Below are 15143 nucleotides of genomic sequence, written 5' to 3' on the forward strand. Positions count from 1 at the left end.
CCAAACCGTTTGCCCCCCCCCCCCCCCCCCCCCTCAGATCAACAACTTGTGGGACGCCCCCGTCAAATCGTCGCTGCACATTCAGTGGCCCAAATCCAACAACAATGGCAAATGGCTTTTGTACCTGGTGAAAGTGAACGCTAAAGAAGGCCTGCATGACGTCATTTGCACACCAGAGTTTGAAATCAACCCTTTAAAACACATCCAGGTACAATTGAATCCAGAGGCCACTCAGACCCTAAAACACGATTGCTTCCTTGCTGTTTCATGAGAATCTATGTGCTTTCAGGAGAGTTCCGCACTCAGGACAAAGCGTGAAATTTCAGCGAAAAAAACAAGAGGCAAGAATTGCTCACTCTCAGACAAAAATAGAATTTTGGTGAGCATTTTTTTTTTTTTTTGCTGTCTCAAATTGATGTACACAGCACAAGCAATCTATGAAGTTAGCTTTAAAGGAGAACTCGAGTTAAAAAAAAAAAAATCTTTGCAATAATATGTTCTGTGTGCCCCCCACTAGTTCAAACACGTTTTCTGATTAATATTAATTGTGGAATAATAATTAAGGAAATGAATGTAACATTATCAATCTCAAGGAACTGATATTCTGTCCTGTACTGCCCTGTGCTGTTGATTCGCAATGCGAGCCCAAGGGCACCTTGACATCAATTACAAAGTAGCGGCCAGCAGAGGGAAGTACAGTGCCCGCGTTCTTCTTAAATCTTATTCCACAAATGCAATATTAATCAAAAACAAAACTGTTTAGACTCCTGGGGGAAGATAGAACAGAAGTATTGCAAAAAAATGTTTGACTTGAGTTTCCTTTTCAGGAGGTCTTAACACACGCTTTCCTTTTCAGGCATGTGGGAAAGATTTGCAGTGTGTGCTGCTTAAGTGCCCCCTGCATGGACTCGACGGGTCGACAGTGGAACTCAGAGCTCGTCTGTGGAACTCAACCTTTCTGGAGGTGCCATAAAACTATTTTTCGCATCATTATAAATTCTTCCTATACAGTAGTCAGTGAAATGCAGATCTACATCAAGGGGAGCTCAAGGCAAAGATTGTTTTTTTGCAGTTATGCTCAATGTGCCCTGCTTGTCATCGAAACACGGTATTTTGATTCGTAATGTGCTTGTGGATTAAGAATTAAACAGATTAATCTATCCATTATTACCATCGCAGCACAGCCATCGCAACTAAAATTGACATCATGTTCACAATGCGAACCCGAAGGCACCGACTGCAATTTCAGTCGATAGCAGTGAGCCCGGAGGAACGTTTTGATCTAGATTTATAGCACCACATTGTGGGTTAAATGTTGCCCATTCAGCATCCATTGTCAACCCTTCTCAAGTTTCCTTATTTTGTTTCCAGGTTTTTTTCCAGGTTAGATTTGGGATTTCTTGCCTTATTTTCCCTTTGAGTTTTTCTATTTGTACTTAGTTACTTCACACCACTGATGAAATCACTCACCCAGTTTGGTCTTGACACAGGATTACACTTCCCTTTCGTCCTTGGACATCATTGTGAGGGCTTCACTGGTGCTCCACACTCAGTCCACAAACATGATCCTGAAAACTCCTGACACTGACGTAAGGCACAAGATGTCAGGTGGGATAGCTTGTGACATCTGCAATCATGCATTTTTTTTTTTTAATCAGTTGTGTGTGTTGTTGGCAGGTGATGCTTACAGTGTTCCCTGAGAGTGCAGTGGCCCAGTATGGTGGCGTCCCCTGGTGGATCATCGTGGTCGCTGTTCTGGCAGGGATCTTGATTTTGGCATTGTTGGTCTGTCTGCTGTGGAAGGTGAGTGGAAAGCATTCAGTCAAACAAAAAGGGAAAAAGGAGCTGAGACAGGTATGCACTGTCCAATGAAAAGCATGTACAGTAAGATTTCTCTAGGCATAAAAAGCAGGATTACAATGGATGGCATTCAATCACACTGATCAACAGCAAACTTTAATCAGAGATGGCTTTAGGTGTCCGTGAATGTATTGTTAACACTGATTTTTAGAAAATTTTCTTTTTTTTTTGTTTTCAAGTTGGCCTATAAAAGCTTGCACAATATTTGACCAGAAAAAAATTCCACCTATTGCTAAATTGAACCCATTTATCAATCCATTTTCTACCTCTTATCCGGGGTCGAGTCGTGGGGTGAATCTAACCCTTAATTCATAAATATTACTACATTACATATTATTATGAAAACCTGTTGTGCGAGGGAAAAAAACAAGTGAAAATGTGGAACTGACACCATAAATTAATTCAGAAAAGTTTACTTGCATCTCTGATGTAATTTTTTTTTTAATGTGTACACCAGTGTAGTTTTCAACAAAAACTAAGGTGTTGCTTTTGACTTCCTATTGTTCTTTCAAATGTGCAGATTCTGAAAGTAATTTGTGTGCTTCCATCTAGTGGTCAATAGTGGCATCAAACCCCAAATAGACAACAGTTAAACCAAAATGCCAATTCATGCCAAAAAATAAAAAAGTGGAAGCGCGAAGCCTGAAACAGTGATGGATTGGGCTTTACTGTGTTGTCAATTTTTTTTAAGTTGTTCTTTTGATCTAAAACACAAAGAACACTTTGTGTTTGTTTCCCAGATAACAACAAACAAACAAAAAAATGAACAAAATGCTGAGACTTGCATTGGACAGTCTTTTTTTTTCATACCGGGTGAATATTTATTTTACTTGTGGTACTTTTGTGATTGTTGATTGATCACCCTTGCTCCCCTCCCCACCCCCGCCTTTCCTTCAGTGTGGTTTCTTCAAGAGAGCATCCAAAGACCAGTACGATGCGGCCTATCACAAGGCTGAGATCCATGTTCAGCCTTCTGACAAAGACAAGCTCTCTGCTGAGGCCTGATTTTAAGCTCAGAACAGGTTCAAAACCAAGCAAAAAAAAACTCAAAAATAAATTAAAAAAAATAAATTGAGCATGTGCAGCAACTAATGAACTCACTTCAGCAGCTTTATTGTAAGCGCAGAAGTAGAGCCGGCCCAAGGCGTGAAACCACTAAACACCTTCTTAGAACCAACTGACCACTGGGGGACCCCAAAGAGCAATTAACAGTCAACAAATCCTAAAGTAGTATTTTGGATTCTTTTTTTTGCACTGCTATTGAAGAAGAACTCATTAAGTTTACTGCCAAAAAAAGTCCGCTAGCTTAATGCTAACACATCATTGGCGATGCAAATTGGGCTTACAATTAGCGTCGGTGTTGCAACGTTATAACCCTTAAAGCGACAGATATATGAACAGAAGCAGTGGAGCAACCCGTAAAAAAAGACTACTCCCATTCTTTATCTTCTGCGAAGTATGACGAATATTACTAAGGCCAAGACCGTCTCCATGTACACTTTTCTGTATTTAGGCGACATTTTATTAATTTTGAGATGATTTAGATTTTTTTTTCTTCATGTATCCAAATAATTTCACTTGAACTTTATAGCTTGGACCGGCTCTGCACATATTTAACCCGACACAGATTGCACTCAACCAAAACAAATTGCTCTTGTGCGACACTTCCGTCACAAGATCATCGTTGTTGTGTAATTGTGTGCTTTGCAGGTGCTTTGGCTGACATCGACTTGGCTTTTGAAAACGCCCAATGAATTGCGCAACGCATGCTTCGTCATTTCGCATAGCCAGCTCAACAATTACAAGTTTTTGTGTGTGTGGGTGTGTTTTTAATTCCTCTGTCTACCCAGTGTGGCTTTTTCAAACGCTCCAAGCAGGAGGACGCCATTCCTCAGTATCATGCCGTGCGGATCCGGAAGGATTCTTCTCACTACGAAGACGGCAAAGTCAAGTTGGATGCCTTTGAGAAGAAGCCGTGGATGACAATGTGGGTTGACAATGAAAGTTACTCCTGAGTCAGGGACAACAAATTGGTCCTGAAGTGGACTTGAATGCACAATCAAATGACGATCCAATACAAGAGCTGTAGTCTACGTTAACAAAGACAATAAATAATGCGCAATTATCTTTGTTGAGGCAGAAATTTTAATACGGCTCGTTGTATTGGATGTCCAAGCCTTTGCGATGTCAAATATTTTTCTTCATGCGTTCACCAGGAATCGGTAGTCTTTCTACACCGCACAAATGAGTTTTCGACATGGATTTGTAACTTTTGTATATATGTTTTATGCACATTGTATATTTATTTTTTGATAAATCATGTTTGATGGAGCCAAAGATGTTCAGTCTTTTGTGTGAAATGGACTGACGTACATTTGAAAATGAACTACTGATCCGATGTAGTGGTACTGTCTCAAAACCTTGCAGAATTTAAAAAAAAAAAAAAAAACTATGCACAGATGGGACACTTGACTTTTTGTATGTATTGTATTAAAGTACTTTTGTAAAAAAAATTTTTTAAACATCAAACATCACAGGCGACTCACCTCTGAATAAATGTTTGCTTGTTTTATATTTTTAGGGTAGCATCGTCACTGAAAGTCATTCTTCATGTGAAACTAAAAGGATGTAGCAAAATGTCCCGAATTAGATTATTTCATAATGTAAATGTTAAATTGTCAACTGGAATAAAAAATATTTTTCAAAATTGGACTTTGCCGCTATTTTATTTTTTGCATTGACGATGCTTTACCTACATCTGCTCAACACATTTACACATGCGTTAATAAAACTCATGCTAAAACTATGCCGGTAAATTCACAAGTCGGCCTGAATACAGTTCACAGCCTGACGATGTAGTGATTCACTCACCTGATGACTGTCCAATGTCAGTCAGTGTTAATGGTTGCAGTTCGTACTTCTGTACTTATGCCCACTTCGACCACTGAAAATAGCTGAACAAATGCCCTACTAGTTTGGATTTTATGGACGTTTTTTTCTCCGCATAGATGTATGCACGCCTTGGAGAAAAAGTTGAACCTTGCCAAACATCAGATAAAGCTCAATAAAGCTTCTGTAGTGAGCGCCAAATCTTACCAAATAGCCTACCGTAGAAATAAAATAATTAGTGCTGTCAAACGATTAAAATATTTAATCGCAATCGAGTGAAAAAATGTTAAATTAATGCCGATAATGACGCGTTAAACTGACAGCACTAAAAATAATACAAAGAAAATAAATGTGGCAAAGATAATGACCATTTTAGTCTCCTGAAATATTTTCTACCTTTCCCCCTAGATGGACAAGCAGATCATATGCGTCGCGAATCAAAACGGCTCTCAGGCCGACTGCGAGGTCGGCAACCCATTTAAGCGGGGATCCCAGGTACAAAGTCGCGCATTGCAATCCTTCCGCAGCACTTTTGAAGCTTTTGTCATATTGGCGTTTGAAATAAGAAAGGCTGTTCTGACTAAAGGTGACATTTTACATCATCCTGAGCACCACGGCGATGACACTGGAGACCGCGGAGATTGATATCGACCTGCAGCTCCAAACGTAACAATGACTAGCTCACCCTCAGCTTTGCCCCCCCGTTGTATATTTTTAATTGACCTTTTTTTCCCCCCACTTTTCTTTCTATTCAGAACCAGCGTACAAAATTTGGCCCGGGTGAGAGTCAAAGCCAAAGTGATGATTGAATTGCCATTGTCGGTGACTGGGTATGTTTGTGTCCGTCCGCAAGCGCGTACGTGTAAACAGAACGTGCTACTAATGCATGTTAGGAGGTCGTGATTTACTTTGGCTCGTCTCCTTCAGGGAAGCCAACCCTAATCGGGTTTCGTTTGGCGGAGTTGTGAGAGGAGAGAGCGCCATGAAGACTGAAGAGGAGATCGGCAGTTTGGTCAATTACACATTCAGAGTATGTTGATGTGACTCATGTTCTCCCGGCGACACTATTTGGCCAACATTTGCTGGACAATGCCTGCTAAATGTTAACAAATTGACTGTTTATGCCAAACATGTTGCTGTCCCCCCCCCCCCCCCCCCTCAGATCAACAACTTGTGGGACGCCCCCGTCAAATCGTCGCTGCACATTCAGTGGCCCAAATCCAACAACAATGGCAAATGGCTTTTGTACCTGGTGAAAGTGAACGCTAAAGAAGGCCTGCATGACGTCATTTGCACACCAGAGTTTGAAATCAACCCTTTAAAACACATCCAGGTACAATTGAATCCAGAGGCCACTCAGACCCTAAAACACGATTGCTTCCTTGCTGTTTCATGAGAATCTATGTGCTTTCAGGAGAGTTCCGCACTCAGGACAAAGCGTGAAATTTCAGCGAAAAAAACAAGAGGCAAGAATTGCTCACTCTCAGACAAAAATAGAATTTTGGTGAGCATTTTTTTTTTTTTTTGCTGTCTCAAATTGATGTACACAGCACAAGCAATCTATGAAGTTAGCTTTAAAGGAGAACTCGAGTTAAAAAAAAAAAAATCTTTGCAATAATATGTTCTGTGTGCCCCCCACTAGTTCAAACACGTTTTCTGATTAATATTAATTGTGGAATAATAATTAAGGAAATGAATGTAACATTATCAATCTCAAGGAACTGATATTCTGTCCTGTACTGCCCTGTGCTGTTGATTCGCAATGCGAGCCCAAGGGCACCTTGACATCAATTACAAAGTAGCGGCCAGCAGAGGGAAGTACAGTGCCCGCGTTCTTCTTAAATCTTATTCCACAAATGCAATATTAATCAAAAACAAAACTGTTTAGACTCCTGGGGGAAGATAGAACAGAAGTATTGCAAAAAAATGTTTGACTTGAGTTTCCTTTTCAGGAGGTCTTAACACACGCTTTCCTTTTCAGGCATGTGGGAAAGATTTGCAGTGTGTGCTGCTTAAGTGCCCCCTGCATGGACTCGACGGGTCGACAGTGGAACTCAGAGCTCGTCTGTGGAACTCAACCTTTCTGGAGGTGCCATAAAACTATTTTTCGCATCATTATAAATTCTTCCTATACAGTAGTCAGTGAAATGCAGATCTACATCAAGGGGAGCTCAAGGCAAAGATTGTTTTTTTGCAGTTATGCTCAATGTGCCCTGCTTGTCATCGAAACACGGTATTTTGATTCGTAATGTGCTTGTGGATTAAGAATTAAACAGATTAATCTATCCATTATTACCATCGCAGCACAGCCATCGCAACTAAAATTGACATCATGTTCACAATGCGAACCCGAAGGCACCGACTGCAATTTCAGTCGATAGCAGTGAGCCCGGAGGAACGTTTTGATCTAGATTTATAGCACCACATTGTGGGTTAAATGTTGCCCATTCAGCATCCATTGTCAACCCTTCTCAAGTTTCCTTATTTTGTTTCCAGGTTTTTTTCCAGGTTAGATTTGGGATTTCTTGCCTTATTTTCCCTTTGAGTTTTTCTATTTGTACTTAGTTACTTCACACCACTGATGAAATCACTCACCCAGTTTGGTCTTGACACAGGATTACACTTCCCTTTCGTCCTTGGACATCATTGTGAGGGCTTCACTGGTGCTCCACACTCAGTCCACAAACATGATCCTGAAAACTCCTGACACTGACGTAAGGCACAAGATGTCAGGTGGGATAGCTTGTGACATCTGCAATCATGCATTTTTTTTTTTAATCAGTTGTGTGTGTTGTTGGCAGGTGATGCTTACAGTGTTCCCTGAGAGTGCAGTGGCCCAGTATGGTGGCGTCCCCTGGTGGATCATCGTGGTCGCTGTTCTGGCAGGGATCTTGATTTTGGCATTGTTGGTCTGTCTGCTGTGGAAGGTGAGTGGAAAGCATTCAGTCAAACAAAAAGGGAAAAAGGAGCTGAGACAGGTATGCACTGTCCAATGAAAAGCATGTACAGTAAGATTTCTCTAGGCATAAAAAGCAGGATTACAATGGATGGCATTCAATCACACTGATCAACAGCAAACTTTAATCAGAGATGGCTTTAGGTGTCCGTGAATGTATTGTTAACACTGATTTTTAGAAAATTTTCTTTTTTTTTTGCAAAAAGGGAAAAAGGAGCTGAGACAGGTATGCACTGTCCAATGAAAAGCATGTACAGTAAGATTTCTCTAGGCATAAAAAGCAGGATTACAATGGATGGCATTCAATCACACTGATCAACAGCAAACTTTAATCAGAGATGGCTTTAGGTGTCCGTGAATGTATTGTTAACACTGATTTTTAGAAAATTTTCTTTTTTTTTTGTTTTCAAGTTGGCCTATAAAAGCTTGCACAATATTTGACCAGAAAAAAATTCCACCTATTGCTAAATTGAACCCATTTATCAATCCATTTTCTACCTCTTATCCGGGGTCGAGTCGTGGGGTGAATCTAACCCTTAATTCATAAATATTACTACATTACATATTATTATGAAAACCTGTTGTGCGAGGGAAAAAAACAAGTGAAAATGTGGAACTGACACCATAAATTAATTCAGAAAAGTTTACTTGCATCTCTGATGTAATTTTTTTTTTAATGTGTACACCAGTGTAGTTTTCAACAAAAACTAAGGTGTTGCTTTTGACTTCCTATTGTTCTTTCAAATGTGCAGATTCTGAAAGTAATTTGTGTGCTTCCATCTAGTGGTCAATAGTGGCATCAAACCCCAAATAGACAACAGTTAAACCAAAATGCCAATTCATGCCAAAAAATAAAAAAGTGGAAGCGCGAAGCCTGAAACAGTGATGGATTGGGCTTTACTGTGTTGTCAATTTTTTTTAAGTTGTTCTTTTGATCTAAAACACAAAGAACACTTTGTGTTTGTTTCCCAGATAACAACAAACAAACAAAAAAATGAACAAAATGCTGAGACTTGCATTGGACAGTCTTTTTTTTTCATACCGGGTGAATATTTATTTTACTTGTGGTACTTTTGTGATTGTTGATTGATCACCCTTGCTCCCCTCCCCACCCCCGCCTTTCCTTCAGTGTGGTTTCTTCAAGAGAGCATCCAAAGACCAGTACGATGCGGCCTATCACAAGGCTGAGATCCATGTTCAGCCTTCTGACAAAGACAAGCTCTCTGCTGAGGCCTGATTTTAAGCTCAGAACAGGTTCAAAACCAAGCAAAAAAAAACTCAAAAATAAATTAAAAAAAATAAATTGAGCATGTGCAGCAACTAATGAACTCACTTCAGCAGCTTTATTGTAAGCGCAGAAGTAGAGCCGGCCCAAGGCGTGAAACCACTAAACACCTTCTTAGAACCAACTGACCACTGGGGGACCCCAAAGAGCAATTAACAGTCAACAAATCCTAAAGTAGTATTTTGGATTCTTTTTTTTGCACTGCTATTGAAGAAGAACTCATTAAGTTTACTGCCAAAAAAAGTCCGCTAGCTTAATGCTAACACATCATTGGCGATGCAAATTGGGCTTACAATTAGCGTCGGTGTTGCAACGTTATAACCCTTAAAGCGACAGATATATGAACAGAAGCAGTGGAGCAACCCGTAAAAAAAGACTACTCCCATTCTTTATCTTCTGCGAAGTATGACGAATATTACTAAGGCCAAGACCGTCTCCATGTACACTTTTCTGTATTTAGGCGACATTTTATTAATTTTGAGATGATTTAGATTTTTTTTTCTTCATGTATCCAAATAATTTCACTTGAACTTTATAGCTTGGACCGGCTCTGCACATATTTAACCCGACACAGATTGCACTCAACCAAAACAAATTGCTCTTGTGCGACACTTCCGTCACAAGATCATCGTTGTTGTGTAATTGTGTGCTTTGCAGTTTAGGTGTCCGTGAATGTATTGTTAACACTGATTTTTAGAAAATTTTCTTTTTTTTTTGTTTTCAAGTTGGCCTATAAAAGCTTGCACAATATTTGACCAGAAAAAAATTCCACCTATTGCTAAATTGAACCCATTTATCAATCCATTTTCTACCTCTTATCCGGGGTCGAGTCGTGGGGTGAATCTAACCCTTAATTCATAAATATTACTACATTACATATTATTATGAAAACCTGTTGTGCGAGGGAAAAAAACAAGTGAAAATGTGGAACTGACACCATAAATTAATTCAGAAAAGTTTACTTGCATCTCTGATGTAATTTTTTTTTTAATGTGTACACCAGTGTAGTTTTCAACAAAAACTAAGGTGTTGCTTTTGACTTCCTATTGTTCTTTCAAATGTGCAGATTCTGAAAGTAATTTGTGTGCTTCCATCTAGTGGTCAATAGTGGCATCAAACCCCAAATAGACAACAGTTAAACCAAAATGCCAATTCATGCCAAAAAATAAAAAAGTGGAAGCGCGAAGCCTGAAACAGTGATGGATTGGGCTTTACTGTGTTGTCAATTTTTTTTAAGTTGTTCTTTTGATCTAAAACACAAAGAACACTTTGTGTTTGTTTCCCAGATAACAACAAACAAACAAAAAAATGAACAAAATGCTGAGACTTGCATTGGACAGTCTTTTTTTTTCATACCGGGTGAATATTTATTTTACTTGTGGTACTTTTGTGATTGTTGATTGATCACCCTTGCTCCCCTCCCCACCCCCGCCTTTCCTTCAGTGTGGTTTCTTCAAGAGAGCATCCAAAGACCAGTACGATGCGGCCTATCACAAGGCTGAGATCCATGTTCAGCCTTCTGACAAAGACAAGCTCTCTGCTGAGGCCTGATTTTAAGCTCAGAACAGGTTCAAAACCAAGCAAAAAAAAACTCAAAAATAAATTAAAAAAAATAAATTGAGCATGTGCAGCAACTAATGAACTCACTTCAGCAGCTTTATTGTAAGCGCAGAAGTAGAGCCGGCCCAAGGCGTGAAACCACTAAACACCTTCTTAGAACCAACTGACCACTGGGGGACCCCAAAGAGCAATTAACAGTCAACAAATCCTAAAGTAGTATTTTGGATTCTTTTTTTTGCACTGCTATTGAAGAAGAACTCATTAAGTTTACTGCCAAAAAAAGTCCGCTAGCTTAATGCTAACACATCATTGGCGATGCAAATTGGGCTTACAATTAGCGTCGGTGTTGCAACGTTATAACCCTTAAAGCGACAGATATATGAACAGAAGCAGTGGAGCAACCCGTAAAAAAAGACTACTCCCATTCTTTATCTTCTGCGAAGTATGACGAATATTACTAAGGCCAAGACCGTCTCCATGTACACTTTTCTGTATTTAGGCGACATTTTATTAATTTTGAGATGATTTAGATTTTTTTTTCTTCATGTATCCAAATAATTTCACTTGAACTTTATAGCTTGGACCGGCTCTGCACATATTTAACCCGACACAGATTGCACTCAACCAAAACAAATTGCTCTTGTGCGACACTTCCGTCACAAGATCATCGTTGTTGTGTAATTGTGTGCTTTGCAGGTGCTTTGGCTGACATCGACTTGGCTTTTGAAAACGCCCAATGAATTGCGCAACGCATGCTTCGTCATTTCGCATAGCCAGCTCAACAATTACAAGTTTTTGTGTGTGTGGGTGTGTTTTTAATTCCTCTGTTTGTCTACCCAGTGTGGCTTTTTCATTGTGTGTGGGTGTGTTTTTAATTCCTCTGTCTACCCAGTGTGGCTTTTTCAAACGCTCCAAGCAGGAGGACGCCATTCCTCAGTATCATGCCGTGCGGATCCGGAAGGATTCTTCTCACTACGAAGACGGCAAAGTCAAGTTGGATGCCTTTGAGAAGAAGCCGTGGATGACAATGTGGGTTGACAATGAAAGTTACTCCTGAGTCAGGGACAACAAATTGGTCCTGAAGTGGACTTGAATGCACAATCAAATGACGATCCAATACAAGAGCTGTAGTCTACGTTAACAAAGACAATAAATAATGCGCAATTATCTTTGTTGAGGCAGAAATTTTAATACGGCTCGTTGTATTGGATGTCCAAGCCTTTGCGATGTCAAATATTTTTCTTCATGCGTTCACCAGGAATCGGTAGTCTTTCTACACCGCACAAATGAGTTTTCGACATGGATTTGTAACTTTTGTATATATGTTTTATGCACATTGTATATTTATTTTTTGATAAATCATGTTTGATGGAGCCAAAGATGTTCAGTCTTTTGTGTGAAATGGACTGACGTACATTTGAAAATGAACTACTGATCCGATGTAGTGGTACTGTCTCAAAACCTTGCAGAATTTAAAAAAAAAAAAAAAAACTATGCACAGATGGGACACTTGACTTTTTGTATGTATTGTATTAAAGTACTTTTGTAAAAAAAATTTTTTAAACATCAAACATCACAGGCGACTCACCTCTGAATAAATGTTTGCTTGTTTTATATTTTTAGGGTAGCATCGTCACTGAAAGTCATTCTTCATGTGAAACTAAAAGGATGTAGCAAAATGTCCCGAATTAGATTATTTCATAATGTAAATGTTAAATTGTCAACTGGAATAAAAAATATTTTTCAAAATTGGACTTTGCCGCTATTTTATTTTTTGCATTGACGATGCTTTACCTACATCTGCTCAACACATTTACACATGCGTTAATAAAACTCATGCTAAAACTATGCCGGTAAATTCACAAGTCGGCCTGAATACAGTTCACAGCCTGACGATGTAGTGATTCACTCACCTGATGACTGTCCAATGTCAGTCAGTGTTAATGGTTGCAGTTCTCCATCTGCCCAGTAATTTGATTTGTGAATGTGTTTGTAACTTAAATATCCTGTAAGTGACCATTATTTTTTTATCAATTTATTTTATTCATCCAAAAATATCTTATTAAAACATTGATTTGATATTTGGAACATTGACATGAAGAGAGATAAGGTCTTAGAAAAAAACAAACTTGAAAATCAAGCGTCCTGGATGATACCTGACAACAACAACAAAAAAGTAAACGCCAATAATGATGAACACTACTGCCTACAAAGGCAAAAATATTTTGACAATAAACGCTGAAAAGTGTGTTTTTTTTCTTTTCTTTTTTTTTTTGTGTGTCAGTCAAACGCTAAACGAAAGGTCTTCTCCTGCTCTTTGCGTTGGTTGTCACACAGTTTGGACACCTCCTCCACTCGTCTCTGCAGGAGAACCGAATTCTGGTCGATCCACTGCAGGGAATCCATGTGGGCATTGAGGATTTTGCAGATTTGTTGAAGCTGACAAAGGAAAAATGAGACGTTAAGTGTCGGCTCACAAAATGTGATTTCATTCAATAATCAAATCCCATTTACTTCGAATAACATTTGCATAATTTCCATTTCAACTGCCCAATGAAAATTTTGCAACCCTAGTTAGGAGGACTGAGGTGTTTACTTGAGGCCATCTTACCGGGTCGCTGGTGTCGGCCGGGCCGCTGGACGTATTGAGGTGCTCGATGATCTCCTTCAGGTCCTGCGACATCCTCTTGAGCTGCGCGTCCACGTTCTCCGCCAGCTTGTACGTCCTCTCGCGCTCCTCGTCGGCGTTCTGCATGTAGATGGTGCCGCTCTGCTCCTTCACCGACTCCTCCAGCGGGCACAGCAAGTCCTCCAGCTCCTTCTGTTGGGACAGGATGAAATCCAGCTCCTGGTTGAGCCTCCTCTGGTCCAGCTTCACCTTCTCCATCTCCTTGTGAAGGGACGTGATCTTCTCGCCGTTTTCCACCAGCATGCGGTCCCACGCGTTGACCTGAGTGGCTTGCTGGAGGAAATATCTCTCTTGGTCTTCCAGCTCCAGGCTCCACTTGTTTATGAGGCCCTCCAGCTGGGCGTAGGTCATCACGGCAGGAGCGGCGGTGGTTGGCAGGGTGGTGGCTACAGTAGCTGCGGTCGTGGTGATGACCGGTTTGAGTCCCAGAGAGAAAGCCGATGTGGTGGTCGCGGCCGAGGCGATGGAGGGCGCGGCGGTGCTGGAGGTCACTGCTCCGAGAGGTTTAAGCGTAAAGGACAGGCCTCCGCTGGCTGCGGTGGTCGTCGCAGCGAGAGCCGCAGCTGGCGTCGCAGTTCCACTGAAAGTAAAACCAGAACCCATCACAGTGGCAGTTGATGTCGTTGGGGTCATGAACAGAGATGGAGCCACCTGGGTCACTGCAGGGGGAGCTGGAGTTGATGAGGGTTTAATTCCCAGGCTGAAACCTCCAGCCTGTGGAGCTGAAGCTACCGTTGTGGAGGTGGTCTGGGCTCCCAGTGTGAGGCTTGGAGCGACACTTGAACCTAAAGAGAAGCCGCCCCCCGGCACGCTTGTTGTGGCTGCCGCTGGGGTGACTTGTACCTTGTTTCCACCGAAGCTAAAACCTCCAAATGTGAGGCCTCCCGGTGCACTTGTAGTGGGTGCTGCTGCTGCTGCTGCCGGCTGGGTTTGAGCTGGGGCTTGGGTTGCCGTCCCGAAAGAGAATCCTCCCCCCGCAGGTGCAGTCAAGCCCGAACCCAGGCTGAAACCAGACGACGAAGTCGCCGGTGTCGCTACGGAGCCCAAAGTGAGACCCGCAGTCGGGGTGGGTTGAGAAGTTGAACCCAGGCTGAATGTAGTGGTGGTGGGGGTCCCGAACGTGAGGCTCCCGGCGGCAGTGGTGGTCTTAACTGGGGTGCCGAAGCTATAACCGCCGCTCGGGTTACTACTCACGGCGGTCTGCGCGGACGATCCGAAAGAGAAGCCGCCGCCGCCACTGCTTCCAGCGGCTGCGGGAGTGGACGTTGTCAGGCCGAAGCTCGCAATGGGTGCCGCTGGAGCTGTGGTCTTTGCGGCGCCGGAAGAAAAGCCCGTGGAAGGCTGACCGAAGTTGAAGCCGCCACTCATGGTCGCTCACCGGACGATGGCGTATGACAAAATGGATCACGTACCTCGCTGGATTTTTGGCGGGTCGCGGGTGCAACTTGCTGAAAGTTGGGTCCGATGGTGTCGAATGCGCCTCCTATACCGCGGAACTTGTATCAAATAGATCACGGGTTAGTTGTCATTACAATAACGAGCGGCGAACACAAACTAGTTGCACATCACTGTCAAAAAACGTGGCTTCAAAATTTGTTTCATCGTCACACAGGAGGAAATGCATGCTATTGCTAGCGGAAGTGACGATTTATGACCGCTTCCGGGTTTTCTTTTGCGTCTTGGTCAGTTTGTTGGTCGTTTTCGACCTTTTTTAGTATCCAACGTTTTTGAGCAAAATGTTGTCTGTATGTAACTCGATTGAGCTGTATGTAACGTGAGCTGTATGTAACTCGATTAACGTCGTTTGATTATGTATTCGATATGCTTGATATTCATGTAATATTACGCCGTTTCTCATCATTCGAAGAGTCTTCCAATGATTCGAAGACAATTCGTGGCTTGGT

At 41.5% G+C, this 15143-nt stretch overlaps 2 protein-coding genes across 5 annotated transcripts in view; one reads left to right on the forward strand and one right to left on the reverse strand.

Moving 5' to 3' along the window:
- Positions 1-12713, forward strand: part of itga6a (integrin, alpha 6a) — a 26171-nt gene extending 13458 nt beyond the window's left edge. The window contains exons 16-26 of one of the 4 annotated variants that reach the window (XM_019857585.1): positions 5158-5244; positions 5336-5415; positions 5505-5579; positions 5677-5779; positions 5912-6082; positions 6164-6253; positions 6731-6838; positions 7365-7463; positions 7551-7676; positions 8835-8959; positions 11443-11550. In XM_019857585.1, coding sequence (XP_019713144.1) covers positions 5158-5244; positions 5336-5415; positions 5505-5579; positions 5677-5779; positions 5912-6082; positions 6164-6253; positions 6731-6838; positions 7365-7463; positions 7551-7676; positions 8835-8942 — 1047 coding nt within the window. In that variant the 3' untranslated portion in view covers positions 8943-8959; positions 11443-11550. Of the gene's footprint in view, positions 1-5157; positions 5245-5335; positions 5416-5504; positions 5580-5676; positions 5780-5911; positions 6083-6163; positions 6254-6730; positions 6839-7364; positions 7464-7550; positions 7850-8834; positions 9086-9652; positions 10685-11442 lie in introns of those variants that run through there. The other 3 variants (XR_002166550.1, XM_019857583.1, XM_019857584.1) reach the window with 3 other exon arrangements.
- nup62l (nucleoporin 62 like) lies at positions 12106-14997 on the reverse strand. Its single transcript, XM_019857586.1, has 2 exons — positions 13162-14997; positions 12106-12989 (listed from the first exon to the last, which is right to left on the reverse strand). The coding sequence occupies exons 1-2, from the start codon at positions 14605-14607 to the stop codon at positions 12831-12833; spliced, it is 1605 nt and encodes a 534-aa protein (XP_019713145.1). The 5' UTR covers positions 14608-14997; the 3' UTR covers positions 12106-12830.
- Positions 14998-15143: the final 146 nt, after the last annotated feature.

Source organism: Hippocampus comes, unplaced genomic scaffold (assembly GCF_001891065.2).
Source record: "Hippocampus comes isolate QL1 unplaced genomic scaffold, H_comes_QL1_v1.1 scaffold359, whole genome shotgun sequence".
Taxonomy (NCBI): domain Eukaryota; kingdom Metazoa; phylum Chordata; class Actinopteri; order Syngnathiformes; family Syngnathidae; genus Hippocampus; species Hippocampus comes.

Excerpts from the sequence above, each read along its gene's own strand:
- nup62l (XM_019857586.1), bottom strand. The coding sequence starts at position 14,607 with ATGAGTGGCGGCTTCAACTTCGGTCAGCCTTCCACGGGCTTTTCTTCC. Across the intron at positions 12,990-13,161 it reads CGGCCGACACCAGCGACCCG|CTTCAACAAATCTGCAAAAT; the intron begins GTAAGATGGCCT and ends TTCCTTTGTCAG.